Consider the following 18,883-nt stretch of genomic DNA (forward strand, 5'->3'; position numbering starts at 1 on the left):
AAGAGAGAGAGAGAGAGAGAGAGAAAGAAAGAAAGAAAGAAAGAAAGAGAGAGAGAGAGAAAGAAAGAAAGAGAGAAAGAAAGAAAGAAAGAGAGAGAGAGAAAGAGAGAGAGAAAGAAAGAAAGAGAGAGAGAAAGAAAGAAAGAAAGAGAGAGAGAGAAAGAAAGAAAGAAAGAAAGAGAGAGAGAGAAAGAAAGAGAGAGAGAAAGAAAGAAAGAAAGAAAGAAAGAAAGAAAGAAAGAAAGAAAGAAAAGAAAAGAAAGAAAGAAAGAAAGAAAGAAAGAAAGAAAGAAAAGAAAGAAAGAAAGAAAGAAAGAAAGAAAGAAAGAAAGAAAGAAAGAAAGAAAGAAAGAAAGAAAGAAAGAAAGAAAGAAAGAAAGAAAGAAAGAAAGAAAGAAAGAAAGAAAGAAAGAAAGAAAGAAAGAAAGAAAGAAAGAAAGAAAGAAAGAAAGAAAGAAAAAAGAAAGAAAGAGCATGGTCCTCAGAAATGTGAGTGCAAAAATACTTGGAGATTGAATTTATTTTTTAAAGGAAAAAAACCCAATGTATTGGGTATTTGCAGTAGTGTGTACCAGAGAATATTCTGGAGATTAGATTGATGTGCCTTTTGATGTTCTGACAAAGTACTTAGGGGAAAGAACCTGGAGGAGAATGACAACAGAAGCTGAAGACATTTGTTCAGTGCACAGGATATAAGTTGTAACCCTTATGTTTCTTGTTTGGATTGATTCATGACTGCAAGGCAGGTTTTTTTCACGAACACATGATGCACATATCATCACACCAAAATGCCACTGTCACTGCCCAGGGGAGAGATGGAAAATGAGCTGACTAATGTTACCCCTGGGTGTGATACAAGATAACTCAAGGACTTGGATATTTACACTGTCCTTGCTGTAACTGCATATTCTAGTTTGGGGTTTTTTGTGGGATTTGTTTGTTTGCTTGTTTGTTTGTTTTGCTTGCAAGCGTTTTTTGATGGTTTAGGAAAGTGTAGCACAGCAACGAATATTAAGCAACCCAAAGGCATCCTAAGTATTCAAGCGGTAAGGGGATTTTTCCTCCCTTTACAGAGATGTACTGCAATTCTCTTCAGTTATCACCAGGTGGCCTTCAAAGTTTCTCGTTTTTCAGAAGTGGGGAATAGTTTAGACACGAGGAAGTGATGTATCCCTATGCTGCAATCGTTCCAGGAAATAGTTAGGTTATAGTTTCCAGCAAGGGTTTTTTTTCTGCCTTTGTCTTGTGTACTGAGCTGTAGTTAGTACTGAAAATATTAAACGTTCAGACTGCAGGTTTCCATTTAAATTGTATCATTGAACTCTCCTTTTTTATTTCTTTTTTTTTTTCTGTTAAGAATTTGGATTGCCAAGAATTCATTATGATGAGCCTTTTTCCCCCTCTTTTATTTGTCTCTGTTCTGTGTATGAACAGCTTCTCAGGAGTGCAGGGAAAGAAATGGAAAGGTGAAGGTACTACTCAAAACCTGGAAAGTATTATCATTGGAAGATGCTATGAGTATATTAGAATTGTGAACCCTGCTGTTGGGTAAGTTTTGCTTGTTTCTGGATTAGTTTTTTATGTTCTGTACAAAATGGTTGTTAATCAGAAGCTTGATGTTATGCTTCTAGCCATGCTAGCGATCCTTTTGAAGCCAACATGCTTGTAGCTGTCTGGAAACAACAAAATTACTTTGATGGATGTCATATTTTAAGTAGAGTAATTGAGGCAAGACTTTTAATTCTTCAATTCTTTATTTCACTTTTTTTGCCCACTGCACCCCACCTTTCTTTCTGTAAGGAGAACAACACACAGAAATGACAGGGATGGTGTTTTGGAAGTACCAAATCTGACAGCAGTCCTGGGAAGACCAGCTTTGCTTTGCATGTCTGTGTGTCAGGTCATGTACAAAGGGGAGCACTTCACTTTACAGCTGTCCTGTGGTACTGAAGGAACCTGTTTAGCCCATCCACCTGAAAAATCAAGTACTAATCAACTGCTCCAGTTGGGATTATCTGTGAGCTTCTATTGGTTGTACTAATTATACAGAACTGGAGGTAAATCACACTCTTTGCTGAAATGAGCACTTTCCTGTCTTCCTTGCATTGTAAGGGCTTCGGTAAAAAGGAAGAAAATAAGCAGGACAATCTCCTGGAGTTCAGCCCTTTATTCTGCCACTCAAACGTTGACCTAAAAGTGGGAATAAGTATTTGCAGAGGGGCCCTATCTGGGTTCCAGTGGCATTGAATTGCTGTCTTAAAACAGGATTAGATGATATTGCAAATATCACCTCCACTCCCTAACCTCCCATTTTCGGTTCCTGTTGCAAAAGAGGAAGATAAAGGACTTCAAACAATTTTTTGCTTTTAACAAAGGCAAAACAATATACTTCTGCACAATACTACTCTTAACCTATCAGAAGTGTTTTCTTTCAAGTTTTTTATGCAGGAAAAAGATCATCCTAATGCAAATAATACAGTGCATGAATTTCAGTGGAACAGTTCAAGCTTGCCAGATTTATAAACATGTCACAATGGAAAGTGGAAGTAAACTTTAATTGTAGATTTCTACATTCCTACAATATATTACATACTACAAAATATGTGAACTTAGTTTACAATTGTGTAGGTAATCTGGTCATGCAGTGGGCTCTAGATAGGTAGAGCTTCTGCGGGACTTAACAGATGCCACTTCATTTATATCTGAAGCAGGGCATGAATAATAATACAGAATATGCTAACACAAGCAACATAAAGAATAGTTGCTGTAGAAATTTGAACCGTATTGTTAATTGATTTGGACTTTTAGAGATATAAATGCAATATTCTGGAGAACATTTCTGTGTGTGTCTCATGTTTATGATAGTTTTGTGATTTACTGAATTCTGGTTACATTTTAACAACATGATTTTAAAATTGAGAAGTTTGAACATGTTCATCAAAGTATTCTTGCTCAGGATAACATAAAGCCAGGCAGGACATTAGGACTACTTTCCTGAATTTAGACCAAAAATGGCATTAAAAGAAGAGCTATGCAACTGATTTCTTATAATGTGGGGATTTTTCTCTTTCCCTTAGGTCTACGAGCAAATAATGTAATCCAAACAAAATGGAAATTTCATATTGAACAGGTGCAAAATAGATATTATGATTATTAATAGCCCTTTCTGTTCATTGTCTGTTTCTTAGTTGCCCTCAGCTAGGTTTTACAGAGACATGACCACCTGGATAGGTTTTGCTTCTGAATTTATGTGCAAATTTTCTAAAAATTCTTTGCTAACTTAAAGGAAGCTAGCAAAACATGTCTTTACACTGCAAGATTGTTAAAACACAAAAATGTTTATAGGAAGAAAGAAAGAAAAATTTTCCCACATGTTAAAACAGAATGTGCAAAATGGCAATCAAAAGAGGCATTTTACAAAGTGCTGTGGCCATGCAGAAGTGAGGAATTTGAATTAAGATCATATTTGACATTTCCTAATGCTAGGAGTTAGGAGTACGCTAAATAACACAAAGGTTCCTATAATGCTTTTCGTCCATATTTGTTCATTTATAGTATACCATGAAAGCTTTGAAAACAATGTTTTAACGAAATAATGTGAAATTAATCTGACTTATTAGTGTCTAGTAAGATTAGTGGGAATTGTCCTGCAGTCCTGAACAGCAGGCCTCCCCAACCCAGTAGTTTCGAAGTGTTTTTGCCAGCTAAGAAGTTTTGAGTATCAGAGCAGTATAATCCTTTTGATTTGCAAGCTGTTCAAAACTGGGTGAGAAGTCATGAAAAAAAAAGCAATACGTGAGTTAACCAGCAAATTACTGATGGATGCACCTGTCAAGAAAGATCTTAAAAGTTCAGTTGATCATAACCCACAAGGATTAACGTAAGTGCTTTGAGTAGAAAGCTCTTTAGCAAAATGAGACCTAAGTATATACAATTGTCAGAAGCCAAAGTATAATAGCTTGAAATCAGAAATAGGGTCCAAATTCTTTTATTAAGTAAATCTGTTTAAACCTTGAAACTAGTGATCAAGGATCATATTGCATCACTGAAAATTTTCAGGTCAAAATCCTTATCTGCTTGCAGTATATAGGGAATTTTTATATAGTTGTTGGAAGCATGACAAGAGATTTCTGTAAGAAAATCTGTGATCTGTTTCCTGCATAGCTCATCACAAGGGCTTCATTAAAGTGTCTGTGACTTTCAGTGTCACAAAGCAGCACCCTAAAGAACCTGCACCAGCAGAAACCTTGCTGTATATGGATAATACTAAATGAGCAAAACACTGTAATGGCAAAGTTTGGTTTACTTATCAGGACTATTGTTGTTCAAGCTAGAGCTTTGCAGTGACAGCTATTCATGTTAGGAAGGCTGTATGCACATAATGTAATTATTCTGTTGTGCAGTGTTCTGGCATAGACATTGTCACAGCATTATGTGGGGAAGGTACTGTGGAAAAGTGGTGAAAACAGAAATTCCCTTCCTAATTACTCCAGGCAGGCTCAGAGCTGTGACAGGTGAGATCCTGAAAGTCCAAAGAGATAGGACACTTTCATCTGTAGACAGCCTGTCTTGTCCCTCCATGGAGGTTATTGTCCCCAAGACAGAGCTGGCAGAAGGGAAATGTTGGAGTGCACAGCCTAGCATCTTATTTCAGCACTCGAAGTGTTGAATGCTGACAACATACTTGTACTTCTTGTAGCTACTGCATAGTGACAGTGTGTGTCCCTGTCACACAGTCCCTGGTCACTGTTCTCATTCCAGCAAGAGAAAACTGCACAGTCCCAGGGCCTAGAAGCTGAAGGCATCTGTCACCATCATTACCATCATTACCATCAAAGCTTTTTAGCAACTTGTCCTCCATTTGAATCTGACATTTTAAGAGTAGTATTGCATTCCAGCAGCATTGCATATTTAGCTATGGTTTATTTGAAATGGCTTTTTGAATCTGGAAAATTCAAAGAAAGCTATTCCTTCAGTATTTCTACAGTGTTAGACAGCAAACTCGCTGTGTATACCATACCTACTAAGGTTTTTGTTGAATCATAATGTGTTTCATATTCCACACTGTAAATGCTAATATTTTCCTTGCTACTTCTTCCTTATCTGCTGCAGTTATGACTCAGAAGACAAGATCTCTATGCTCTTCCTGAGCTACAAGTTTTTTACCACCCTGACTTCAGTTTTCTGCCTTAACCTTATACAAATTTGAATTGGGGTATTTGAAAGAGTTGAGAACAAGTATCTTTCTTGCTCAGCTTTGAAAAAACAATTTTGCTATTTGTTTTTTTTTTTAATGATTACAGTGAGAAGAATTGTTCACAGATATGGGAAGCATTTAAAAATGCATTTGTTAACAAGGATCCTTGCAGCATTCTACCTAAGGATTATGAATTATTTATCAACCTCACATTCCACACAATTCCACCTAACAAGGTAATAATTTTTTATGTTTATAATAAATGTTTATGTTTATAATAATTTTTTATGTTTTTTATGTTTATACAACAGATTTTACGTGACACAGTTCAAGATTGACAAGTCATTCTGTAACTGATTTGTGAGTCACTCTTTTTGACCAGTCTGTAGTTTATAAACCAGACTCTGTAGTTTATAAACTAGACTCAGACTTGATACCATGTTTCAGTGTGTTTGGCTCCATTTATTTTGTGCAGTAGCTTCTCAGCAATGTCTCTCTTTTCATACTACAGAGATCCCCCCTTTTGCCCTGTTGGGCTGGGAGCTCTGCCATAGTCCCTGAACTTCTGCTTTTCCTTAAGTTAGGTGCTCTGGCTGCAAATGCTGTGCCTGCTATCACCTTTTGCTTTTACTCCTCACAGCTAAGTCTCATGACAGTGCCATGTTAAACACTGACACACTGAACAAGCAAAAGCAGAAATGAGAGAGGACGTTGTTCTGTGCCAGAGAACAGTAAAGGTTTGATGTGCTGGCAGTTGCAAAAACCGTGGAGGTGCAAAAGATGTGTTGTGCCTCTGGCACAATTATTCCTCATTTCTAAATGATACAAGCTAAACCAACAAATACTACTGTCAACATGGCTTAATTCATGAGGAGTTCTGCAAACACAGAAGTAACATCTAGACATATGGGGTTTTTTTCACACCATAAGCCAACATAGCAATGTTGAGAGATTTCTGGTGACATATATCTGGTTTATAAATATCTTCCTTTTTTCTTCTTCCCCTAAATCTGTCTGCTGAGGCAGGCAAAGCTGGGCCTAACTATATTTAAAATGGGACTATGTCCCTTCTCATCAAACTACTACTGTTCCTCAAGTCACTTGTGATCAGAATTTACACCTCTGGAAAATTAAAAAACTTCATTCCTTTAAAGAGATAGCTAACATTTCTGGTTATTACCTTGATTTTGAAAGAAATATCAAAAACATGTTTTCAACTGTTTTCAATACCCCCTAATCTCACTGTGTCTGCACCCAAGTGTTGGTACATTTCTTCTCTATGGTTTTTTTTTTTCTAGTCTCTTTTCTGGGAAAATAATCAGCTACTAGTCCTTAGCTTTGCTGCCAGAGGACGTCGCTACATGTCTGTGGGTGATACTCTCTTTGGCTTCCTTGGAGATTTTCTGAACTGGTGTGGGCAGGCAGACAGCCCTGGTAAGACAATGAGGGCTATGTTAAACGTTTATCTGTAAAACCATAATGGAGACCAACTGCTGTATCCTGGAGAAACTAAATTTGCTCTTACCCCATGAAAAATCAGGGATAGCTTCACTGTCTTGTTCTCTCTTGTATCATGTGAATATTTAACACTGCAGTCAGGGGAGCACACAGCGAAATCTAAATGGTCCTGCAGTGGGGATAAAGCTCTCTTCAGTCTTCTGAACCTGGAGCTCCCTGCATCCCAGGAACAGAGTTAGAGCCATTTCAGCCAAATTACTGAATCCTCAGAATGTCACTGTTTGTGTAAACTACAAAGAATGGATAATTACTGAAAAAATACAACAGCTTTCAGTGCTATGTCAAACATAGTTTGTGGGTTCAGTGAGTAATGCACAAATATATTTAGTTGCTTGCTAAAGTCAATTTTATAGTCATTATCTATAGATTATCTATATATTACTCTAATAGTACAAATCACATGCCTTCCTACAGGCCTGGACTATGAATCCTGCCCTACCATGGCGGAATGTGAAAACAACGCGGTGGATTCTTTCTGGAGGATTGCCTCAGTCACTGTAAATATTTTATTAGTGCTGACTTCATACATCTGTGAGTGTGTCCAGGGTGGTTCAGGAAAACATTGCTAGTTCACAGCAGATTTAAACCTGTAACTCTACTGGATTATTCCCCCTGATACAAATACACTGTTTTAGACTAGTGTCTTGGTTTGGGAAGACAGGAGTCTGCTAAGGAAGGCAGGAGCCTCCCGTGAAATGGAGAATGTAAACCCTCCCCACCCCTCCGAATTGCTATAATTTTAAATTAAGGGGCTCTCAGGCAAAAATATGGGAGCAGGAAATAACAGTTCTTTAATAGGGAAGAAAACAAAGAATAAAATAAACAATGCAGTCCACTAGAACAACACTGACAGAGTCAGAACCCAACCTGACACCCTGTTGGTCAGGGTGTTGGTGGTAGTCCGATTGAAGATGTGGCTGCAGTCCTCTGAAGTATCAGATGTGGTTCTGTTGGAGCAAGGAGGATCTGTAGAGAAGGATGTAGTCTTCCTCTGGAGATCCAGTGGAGGAAAAGGCAGCTGTTCCTCTGGGGAATCCCGTGGAGAGAAGCTCTGGTGGAGTTTCAGAATCTCAGAATACATCGGGGTAGCAATGCTTGGCTCCTCCCTCTGGGCAGAGCATCTCCCAATGGGATGTTACAGTTCTTATCAGTCATGCACTGATATTCAATAGTCTGTTATCAGCAGAGGTCCCCTCCCGAGGAAGGTGTGAATGTGGTCACTCAAAGAGAGAGAGAAGGCAAACTGCTCACTTGACAAGGTAATCAGCCATACAGATGGTAATGGAAAACATCTTGCATGCAATCTTCAACAACTAGCTGCAAGCGTTTTAGCAAGGAGAACTTAACATTCACCTTAGCTAGATAATGTGTTAAAATTCTGTTAGCTTTGTTAATAAAAACCATATACTAAGCACAGTAAGCACACTGACTGTCTACTGATTACAGGTCCTAATTTGACAGCCTTGCTGAAACCATTTACTTACATATCAAACTCAACAGAGAATGCCAAAATGCTTTCTTCTTGTGCTGAAGAATACTTATAAATGTGAGAAAATAGCTTGAGAAAAATCATTGACTTAAACCATGGCCTGTTTGGTTCCTATCCTTTTCGCTTCAGTGACCTGCTAGCTAGTCTAGTATTATTTTTGCAGTTCTGATAGTCTTCATGGTAAAATTCTTTCCTTGGTTACTGTTGTTTGTAATAACGTTACGTGACAAATCTGTGAGGTCTGAAAAGCATTGTTATCTATTGCAGTATGCAAAGCACAGCTCTGGAGTGATACAGGTCTTGCTGAATGGTTCTGCAGAGGGAGGAGCTTATCCACAGCCAGGGTAAGAGAACTGACTGATTCTGTCTGGAGTCTGTGTAGTGTGATTTTCTGTGTAGAGTTTGGATGACTACAAAAAAGAAAAGTCAACCAATTATTTGGGTCTTCTGCTGCACAAAGCATGGGAAGTGCAGCTGAAAGAACCTGTTGCATCAAAGGCTGCTGAGTTGTGGGGACAGCTGTTAATTGTCCCTAGCTGAAGGATTAATACATACTGGATGGGAGCAATCCTTTCAACTCCTGCATTTTACAAACTGCTGTGGCAATCATGGTGAATGCTCTAAAGGCTGCCCTAGAGTCAGCCAATATACTGTGGCAAAATGTGTATGTCTTCAAAAAGGTGAGTGTTAATGAAATTTCTCTTCAGAGACATGTCCAAATAGAGGATATTGTTACAAGGCATGTAGCTTTTGTCAGGCCTACCAGCAAACTTGGTAAATTCCAAAGGGAAAGTGTTTATTTCCCCATGACCAAGAATGGATGTAGTTTGAAGTCTATTATTGTTTGAGAAAACAAAAAAAATTTGTAGAGGAGGAGAATAGCAAAGATGAGCTTCTTTTTCTTCTTCTTAGTTCCTTTTATGTTAAGGACAGGTGTATTTTTCCTGATTCAGAGGTGTACCACCACGCAGAAGCTTATCTAAACTTGTATTCAGAATTTTTTTAAAAGTACACCCTTTAGAACTTTTACTATGTGTCTGTAGTGACTGCTTACCTGTGGTAAGAAATGCATCCTTCATTACCTCAGCTACCGTCCTGTCCAAAGCAGATCAAAAAATTACATCTTTTAAAAACCCATAGGAGAGAGTCTCCTCCTGTGTATTCATGAGGACTAAAGATAACCATTGAAAAGACAATTTTATCTCTGGATAGGAGAGAAAGAAGAACCATCTTTTCCAAAACACCTCCTAACTACTTACCTCTGTCCCCCAAAACATCCATCTCTGTACACAACTTTCAGCTAATCACAAAGATTTAAACAGTTTTCTTGGGTTGGTCAGATGAGCAGCTGGGGTCAAATCTTCTGCAGATGGTAGTACCTGCCTGCAGGCCAATACCCAGAATCTATTCTAGATTAATATTTTAGAAATTGATTCCTTATTTCTGTTAATTTACAAATTCCTTATTTCAAAAAACATCTCTCACACACATTAATTCCACCAGCTCCCTGGGTTGCCAGCCTGGTGATATTTTAGCCAGTGAAATCACCCCTGGAACTCAGCCTGCCAAGGAGAAAACAAAGCCAGTCACTCCATCTGTTTTCTTTGCTCTGTATCTTCTGGTCCATTTAGGACTGAATTTGTTTAAGAGATCATGTTTAAAAAAAGCTGGAAGTTGAATATTAATAGCAGAAATTAATCTGAAAGATCTGCCTGTCTTCCTGACCATCTCTCTGGTCTGTTTTCAAGTATTTCAAAGCCCCTTTCAAAGTTTATTCAGTTTTAAAGTTTGCACACTTAAATCACCATTAAGTCACCTGAGATCATTTCAGTAAAGACTTATTTTTCATTTCATAGCAAAATAACTTCGCTCATTCACACAGTATGAATTTAGTTGGCATATTTCTTTAATAATAGAAGCCAGTTCAAAAATTGGTTCTGCTGAAGTCAGTTGTACATTGTTCCTCCATGGTTTCTGACACCTCTAGTTAAAGATTTCTCCAAATTTGGGAGCAAGCTTCTTTTTTTCTGGTAATAGCCTATGCATGACTGAGTAAATGAGTTGGAGCCTTTATATTTTTTGTTATATTTTCACTATGTGTTGGACAGGCTTAGACACCTTGGACAGAAAGGCAAACGTGCTGTTGCTGCTGCTGGTCTCTGGTCAGCTACCACCATGCCAGACTGGACCAGAGAAAGCAGCTCTTGCTATCTGTCCTCCTGTTCCACTTCTCCAGAAATTTGAAATAATTTGCTGACTTCATGAGCCACCAGCCACTGGCAAGCAGCACATGTCCTGTGCTTGCATGGCAGAGCCTGAAGGCCTGGGAGGACAGACCCACATTGTCACTGCTGGTCCCACCCAGGAAGTGGCAGCTGATGGTCCCTTCTTCTCTGTGGAGGTCTCAGAACATTGAAATGGGCTCAGAGACACTGTGGTGCTGATATAGACATTTAAGAAGACACATGGTAGGCAAATAGCAAATTAGAGGAGAGACCTAGGCCCAGACTTGGACCAGGCATTCAGCCCTTACAAACTTTCTGAGTGAAAAAAAAACCCTAAAAGATAGGAAATCATTACACTGTATCTTGCTAAAAGGGTTAGAAATCTATGGCTTTGAAATGCCAGCATCTCACAAAAAAAAATCAATCTAGAGACATTTAAATCAACCTTTGGATTTCATATCTTCTTAGATTAGATATTATGAGGAAGCATCAAAGGCTTTTTGATTTGTTTTTGCATTTTTAAAAGTTCATTCTTGTTCACTTTTAGGTGAATTCATTAATACAGAGGAGGAAAAGGGCTGTTTAATTTTCATGGTCTTTATAGTTCAATTTTTTTTCTTGAATCAGTTTTTTTGCAGATTATGAAATACCTAATTTCCAGAAAGACAAAATCTCACAAGTTGTCATTTGGGTTGTGGATGATATTGAAGGACCAGATAGGTAAGTTATGTCTTCAAAATTAAAATTAGTTTTTCCTTTTTGGACCTGTCTTTAAAATTTCACCTTATCTTTCTGTTTGGTTGTATTTGCATACTACTTAAAGTATTTTAGATGCTTTCATGAACACAGGAGACACAACCTGCCATTCTCAGAAAGTAGAGAAATACCAGAATTAGAAAAAATAAAAATAAAGTCTAATATTAGATCTGGAGACAACTCTTGGTTAGATGTGTGTGTGGATCTCAGACCCTGAATGAAGACAGAGCATGAACAGTTTTACTGTCAATCTGAATTTCAGATTAAGTGCTGATTAGTGATATTTCTTTCACCTTGCCATATGCATTCTTTCCATTTTCACCTATCTCAATGGTTTGAAAATCTGTAGAAGCAGGCGAATACCAACTCTGGCTCTTTTTCTCTCAATAATTAATGCAGTAATAAAATGTAGGCTTTAAAAGTGTCTAATTTTGCTAATTTTGGTAATTTAAATAAAGTAAACAAGTAAGAAACAACTATAACAAAACTGATCAGTCCTAACAGTTTGTGCGGTCTGTTGTGTATTTTACCACAGTGCTGTGGGGTCTACATAACATAGTTCAGATTAGCATTTTTCAGCCCATCTCTAAATCAAAGAATCACACCCTCTGTGAGGGAAACAACATACAGCTAATCTTTGCAAAAATTGCCCTTTTTACAAAGAAAAGCTAAGACAAGCACTGAATTTAGTTTATATTTGAGTAAATGGATGCATGGGAGTAATTGTATATTTTTATTAATTGTTTTCTACAATTACTTTGTTGGTCTCCATATGCTTTCTTTAGTCATGGGTATTTACGGACCAGCAGATAAGTAGCACTGGCCTTAATACTTTATGTTGGTGCAAGTTTAGAGGTCTCAGTAGGTTCTGTAAACTTTCTTATACTAATTGGACTACAAATTAAAAAGTCAGTGCAAGAAACAGGAGCTGTGTTTAGGATTGTTTCTGGGTTTTTTTCTCTCTGTATTTTTCTATTATTCAGTATTCAAGAGAGAGAACAAGCTTCTAACAAAAAGTATAATTCTCATTTATTATAACAAACTTATTCTGTAAAGACAGATAGCATCAACTTTATCACTACCTAAATAGTTGCCAAACAATATTATAAACAAAACACTATTTTACAAAATTATTTAGGTCTTTTTCTGTCTAGTCAAATATTAAACATGGGATTATTAGTGAATAGAATGTGAAAATGCTACACTGGCTGAAGCTAATCTTCCAGACTCTGTAAACTGTGAAAAGGATAAATTGTGAAACAAAAGTAATGTAAGAAAATGAAGCATAAAGAGCAATGTACACCATTCTTCTACTGGTGTTATGGAATACAGAAGAGGCAAAGTAATGGGAATTTACTTTACTAATTCCATCAAGTTCAGTGAAAAAAATTATATAACAAAAGATTTGCAATAATATTGAAATCCTTCCTCACAGAGATTCCTGTGGAACTAATAGTGTAAAGACATTAGAAACCAGGCTGAAAACTCTTGGATTTAATGTCACTTGCACTGACAATTACAAGTAAGTGAAAACCTTTTATTATTATGCTGTATTTGCAGAAGCACCTTATCTATTTTGATTCTTACTGTGCAATACTGAAGTGCCATTCATGTCATGTCTTCAGGAAGGACTGATATGTTGGAGGGATGATGTCACATTTTTCAGACTTAGCATTTTTTGGTTGTTAATTGAGCAAAACATTACATCTTACTGTATGATTGAGTGGAACACTGTACTTACTCAATGTCAGACACAGAAAATGGCCTCATGTACTTGGATTTAAAATCTAAACAATAATTAAAAACACTATTGAATGTCTCCAGAATTACCAGTTACTCACAATAGATTTCACAGCTCTAGTCATTCCCATTGATTGTAAGATAAATTTAAAGAAGAGAAGATTTAAACATGATAGTACTGTGAATTTGTTTCATTTTTTCATTTTTTTTTTCTCAGTTGTCTGCCTGGAAGGTGCTAAATAAAATGGTATTTTCACAGGTCTGTAATGTTCTTACTCTGCCTGGATAATCCTGATCATTCTAAGTGTGCCCTTGCATCGTAAGTAAAAGAAGTTCAGCCTATCTCAGTGTCATTACAACTGAATAAATTAGGCAGAAGTCAACAGATCCCACTTCTACCACCTGTTATATATTCTCCATATGCAATATACAGTGGTCTTGAATGTGTTAGTTGCTGTGGATTGAATTAGCAGTTTCTATTCACAAATTGTGCACAGCTGTCTGTGAGCACCTGCTGTTCAAAATTAGGTGTTAATGGGTTCTCATTGATCACACAGTAACACTGTATATCATTGATGATGTGAAGTTTATACATATTACTCTTCTGATATAAAATCTATTACAAATTTGAAGTTGTTTTCATTAATATAATTTCTTGAATAATCAAAGTATAGATCAAATGGCAACAGGTCTAAAATACATTTCTCCAACTACTGGAATTTTCAGTTCTAAATTTTGAGGAAGTTTTCTTTTTATCTTCCATTTTGTGTGAGACTTAATCTCTATATTTTGATGTATTTACCTTGGGCCAGTGAGTTATCTACAAAGAATGCAGATTACATCCAAGATATAACTTCTTAATTAGCAAGCATTGCTCCCAAACTCCCTACTTATCTATATTATATGAGGAGCATTAAATTAATTTATTATGAATTTCAGTGAATTTACAGTAAAGATTACTGTTTTCAATTCTGACTATATTTCATAATCTATATGCTATGGCATGAGATCTATATGGTACACATGAGATATTTGAACATCTGAATGAGAACTTCCTCACTGTTTGGAATGTTGTAACACTGATTTGTGATTAAATTTTTTATGGATAATCCATGCTTTATTTCTTAGTGTCCTTTCTTCCCTATTCAAGCACATGCAAATTTTTGTTGGTTAATACCTGTGTGATGTTGCAATGACAACTTCTGCTGTGAAAGTCCTGATTTACTGTCCCTGGTTATGGCAGCAGAGGTGCAACTCCAGCTTGCCTGCCTCTGAGAGGGGCTGTAGTGCTTCATGCAGTACAGAAAAAGAGGTGGACAGCACCTTCTGTAACATATGCCCAGTTCTTGGTACACACAGAGAAAGTGAGTATTCCCTGTTCTTGCTGGTCACTGAAAACGTTTACTCACCTTGCAATGCAACATGTATTCCTGCATGCAATTTATATCTTAGCACCAGCATATAAATGGTATGAAAATGGTGGGTTTATGAATCCCACTGATAGCTCCAGACCTCTATAGGCAGTAGATCATAGAACAGAATTCATGTTAGGGCTTTGATTGGTTACAAAATGCCATTTTTAGATTAAAATAGGGTTTCCTTGTTCTGCAACTGAATGGTCACCCCAGGACAACATGTCAAATGAAAATACAGTTCTCCCCTTCAAAATAATAAGTGACAATATTAACAAACTGGAAGAAAGAGCACAGGACTTTGAAAAATACAATATTTTATTGAAGTCTTGACAGAAGATTTTTCTCCTCGCCCAGGTTTTAAATAATTTTCTTCAAAGTTTTGTGATGTGTGTGTGCTACTCAGCTGAGGAAGCCTGGATGAGAAGGTTTTTGGAAACCATTAACGTGTTTTTCCTTTCAGCTAAGGGTGAGCATGCAGTTCTGCAGTATTGCCACATGGCGTTTGCAGTGTGCAAGCAGGGGAGCAGCCGCCCCTTCCCTCCCACCCTTGTCGGTACTCACATAATCCCTGGTGAACTTAAAACACCAGCTCACCCTCTCCTGGGGTAACTCCTGAGCAACTCAGCTGTTCTCATCCTCGTTAGGGAAAGTTTCCTTGCTTGTTTCCTTCATGAGCACTGTATTCCATCCTCTATGCATGACACTGTAATAAATTTGATTAATTTCTTATCTATCCCAAATCACAACAGAGCTTCCCAATCTGAATGCAAAACTATCATTTCCTCTCCCTGAAGTTTAAGTAATTTAAATGCTACAAGCCAATTAATACTTACATTCTTCCCAGAATCACTCAATTCTCTGCAGTAAATAACACCACCTCTATAGAAACTAGCTGCCTTTTCAGAACGAGCCTTAAGCAGACGCATATAAATGATTTGATGATTGATTACCTTCTTAGGCACGTTTGCTGCGCTCTCTGATGGTCCGTTCACTGGCTGGGGGCTGGTCAGTGGGTGTGTCACTAATTGGAGAGGGTGTCTGTTAGGGAAAGTTTCCTTTGCAGAGCAGGTGCTCTCTGTTCATACTTCCACAGTAAACAGTGGGACAGGCAGGCAGGGGCTCATGCATCCCCTTTCACCAGGGCTGGTTGCTGTTACAAGGCTGATAGCTTCCCTCTCAACCTCCAGAGAATAATGTCCTGAGGCAAAAAACTTCAGAGTTGGACAAGTGACTTTTTATGTCACCACAACTCCTGTTACATGGGCATAGCAAAGGAGAGAGCTGGGTCAGGGTAGCAGAGGGATGGCCCAGGAGGTGCTGTAATGTACCTGGGGCTTCTTGCCTGGTGGTGGTGCCCCTTACCTCCTCTCCAGACTTGAACGATGTTCCTGCTGAGTCACATTTGGCTTGTTAAGGTGACACCCTGACGTTAGAAAAAAACTTGTGAGTAAAAAACACCCACTAGATGGCAGAGATGGCTTACAAATGCAAGCAGGAGGGAAGCCAGATGCAAGCTGTTAGTGGTGGCAGGGATTACTTGCATTATTGCAATGTCAGGGAGACATAGAAGTGGATCTGGGTACTACTGCACCAAGTGCTCTGAAAATGCAGTCCTCCAGGAGCACTGCTGTCTAGAAGAGCACTATAAAATCACAAGCATAAGGCCAGAGACAGCAAATGGATGTGGAGAGAGAAGGAGGCACTTGTGTGAAGGTAGAAAGAAGAGTTCCCAGGGTTTTGCAAAGATATTCTGTTTATAGAATCATGACAGCCAAAGGGAATCTGTTGGCAGGCTCATATAAAGAAACTTCTAGCTTAGCACTTGGGCCACAAACTTCACCCTTGGCAACAAACCCCTGATATTTAAAAGAATCCTAACTCAGCTCTGTGCTGTGAACATCCTGTTTGTTTTCTCTTCTTCAGATCTGCACCAGCAGCACAAAGAGGACCTGTATCTTCAGACAGAGGAGGCAGCTGGAACAAGCTCATGTTTGTTTCCTTTGCAGGCTTTTTGTTCAGATTTGCTTTAGTGTATTGAGTTAATCAACTGAACCCATATCCTCTGTTTGCCTTAGCTTTGCCTTGGCTATAAATTTTGCTTCAGCTGATTTCTAACTGCAGTTTCATCCTACTTTTGGGACTGCAAAACCTGCATATTAAAACCTTGCATACTAGATACTGGCTTGTTTCCATATCAAAAATTATCCCACTGCTACTAAAAAGCCTCACCCTTCAATTTCTTTTTCTAGAAGAAGTTCATTGCTATTTCCTCTTATCTTTATTCTCCAGAATTAAACCAAGACTAATACTTCCTGTTCACATATTTCAGAAAGAAAAATTATACTATGCATGCATCACCCACAGAGATTGCTTGTTTGTAAAACCATCCTAGCATCCGACCTTGGAAACTAAGTGACTATTATCATGTTTTGGGAAGGTGAAACATTCAAAGTGGGAGAGCATGAAAGGTGAAAAGTTCAAGTGGGAGAGATCTTAGATTGCTCACTTGATAAAGATGCAATAGGTAAGACAATGCAAAAACTCATTTTCATTGGACCAAACTTAAAAACGGGGGTACAGCAAGATTCTGGGTGCATACTTGCATGCAGTAATTTACCACATAATGTCAATTGCTTCATCATCTGCACAGCTGTTCCTCAGCTGGCTGTTTCCTGGCCCCTGGATAGCAAATAGTCAGAAATACCAGATCTAGAAAGTTCCACAGTTTTTCCAGCACAATGTGATTTATGGTATATCAAATTCAGGTAAGAACCTGCCAAGTCAGACATTGGCCTGCTTGCAGTGAACTCGGATACAGGATTCAGAACACACTCAGGAAGGAGCAGATGCCATCCTGGAGGTTTCTTGGGTTACTTGTGTGAATTCCAATGCTTCAGCTAGAGGCTCCTCTAAACCACCAGGACATCCAGCTACCAAGATGACCCATAAATCTTCAGAAAAAAAATAGTCATTCTACAGAGAATAATTGTATGTAGCTATTTTTTGCAGATTTTGTGTTAGCTTCTGTATTATTTATTTGTGTTTGTATTGACTGGTTGCCAGGAAACTTGGAGAAGATGTTCCTCTTATCTCAGTGAATCTGATTTAAGGGTCCATAGTAGATTTACATCCTTTCAATCCCTGATGCAATTGTATCATGTTGTATGTTTGAAAGATAAAGTATTTAAAATATGTTGTAGTTGCTTATTTGTCTTGCTTCCCTGACTGTAATAATCTTTAATTTGGTTTTAATGCAAATCTCTTTACATTGCACACATATTTGGGTTTGCCTACGTCACAGGTGGGTTTAGGCTCCAGCCTGAAGGATTTTTGTATCTGTTTCAGACACAAAAAAGTACTGAAAGTAGTATTGAAATCAGAAGTTACAGACCTTTATAATCTGGGCTGTATTATGCCTCAAAATTGTTCCCTGTCTGTGCTGTAACTTTAGTTCTTTGATTAGTTTTTTGAACATCCTGTTCATTTTTTATTTATTTGTTTCATGTTTTGTTGTTTACAGCAGCCACCAGAGTAGTAAGAAAGGTATCTGTAACACCTCATATAGCTAAAGTATCTGAGTCACACCTCAGATAGCTAAAGCCAAACAATTCTGATCAATCTTCTATTTGCCCACAGCAGATAAAATCAGTTCTGTTTGCCCACAGCAGATCATATCAGACACATATTGGGCCACAGGCTGTAGAGATTGTGTGTTTGGGGCTCCCAGGTGTCCCAGCCATCATCAGGGCTGGTATGTGCTACCTGCTGACCTGTGTGTGAGATCCAGAGAACAGCTTAATCCCATTAACCAGCCATGTGCCTCTTAGGCAACTTCCAGCACAAGCCAAGCATCCTAGCTGGCCAACTTTGGCTTTCCAGCTTATGAAAGCTTTCCAGCCTCTGCATGTAATTGACTCCAGCAGCACAGTCAGTGCTGGCATTTGCACATGGTACCAAACACTGGTAGAAAGTGCGAAATAATTCCGTTTTGGAAAAAAAATTAAAATATTAAGTAGGATCACTGAAGTTTAAACAATTATTTAATGCATAGCCTTATGTCAAAAACAACACACTCCGAACCTCTTGCAGTGTTTTCTTATTTCTAGTGTTCTTTCCTCTTTCCCCATTACTTCAACTCAGTAGCAATGACAGCAATTTCTTTTCTACTACCTGTTCAATAAAGTGTCTCAAACTTGCTTAAAAATTTTTGGAATATGTGTTAAGATTTTTAGCTAACCAACTAATATAGCTAGTAAAAAAAAAGCAACAAGGAGAACTTCTAGACACAGGTTTCCTGAGACTTTTAGAGGCAGCAAATTTCAAGGTGAGTGTGAATCCTTTGTTCTGAGTTTAACATAATGGTTTTAATCTCTGCAAAGAGCAGTGTGACTGGTGTCTCAGAGGCTGAGGGGCAGGAGTGTCAGCAAAGCCAGAAACAATAAGGTCATTTGTTACTCCCAGAGAGAGAGAGAGACGTGAACATGACTTTTATTTCTATGTCTATAAGGGTGTGAATAGCACTATTTACAGATACATGTTACAC

General features: G+C 38.0%; 1 protein-coding gene across 1 annotated transcript; it reads left to right on the forward strand.

Moving 5' to 3' along the window:
- The first annotated feature begins 1,140 nt into the window (after positions 1-1,140).
- Positions 1,141-17,603, forward strand: BST1 (bone marrow stromal cell antigen 1). Its single transcript, XM_030948403.1, has 9 exons — positions 1,141-1,548; positions 5,304-5,433; positions 6,496-6,631; positions 7,130-7,212; positions 8,472-8,548; positions 11,057-11,149; positions 12,621-12,707; positions 13,185-13,244; positions 16,264-17,603. Exons 1-9 carry the CDS (start codon positions 1,382-1,384, stop codon positions 16,376-16,378), a joined length of 948 nt encoding a protein of 315 aa, XP_030804263.1. The 5' UTR covers positions 1,141-1,381; the 3' UTR covers positions 16,379-17,603.
- The last annotated feature ends 1,280 nt before the right edge of the window (positions 17,604-18,883 follow it).

The sequence above is a fragment of the Camarhynchus parvulus genome, chromosome 4 (genome assembly GCF_901933205.1).
Source record: "Camarhynchus parvulus chromosome 4, STF_HiC, whole genome shotgun sequence".
NCBI lineage: Eukaryota > Metazoa > Chordata > Aves > Passeriformes > Thraupidae > Camarhynchus > Camarhynchus parvulus.

Coding starts and splice junctions, on each gene's coding strand:
- BST1 (XM_030948403.1), top strand. CDS start 1,382: ATGATGAGCCTTTTTCCCCCTCTTTTATTTGTCTCTGTTCTGTGTATG. Junction 7,213..8,471: donor GGAGGATTGCCTCAGTCACT/GTAAATATTTTA, acceptor TATCTATTGCAG/TATGCAAAGCACAGCTCTGG. Junction 12,708..13,184: donor ACTTGCACTGACAATTACAA/GTAAGTGAAAAC, acceptor GTATTTTCACAG/GTCTGTAATGTTCTTACTCT.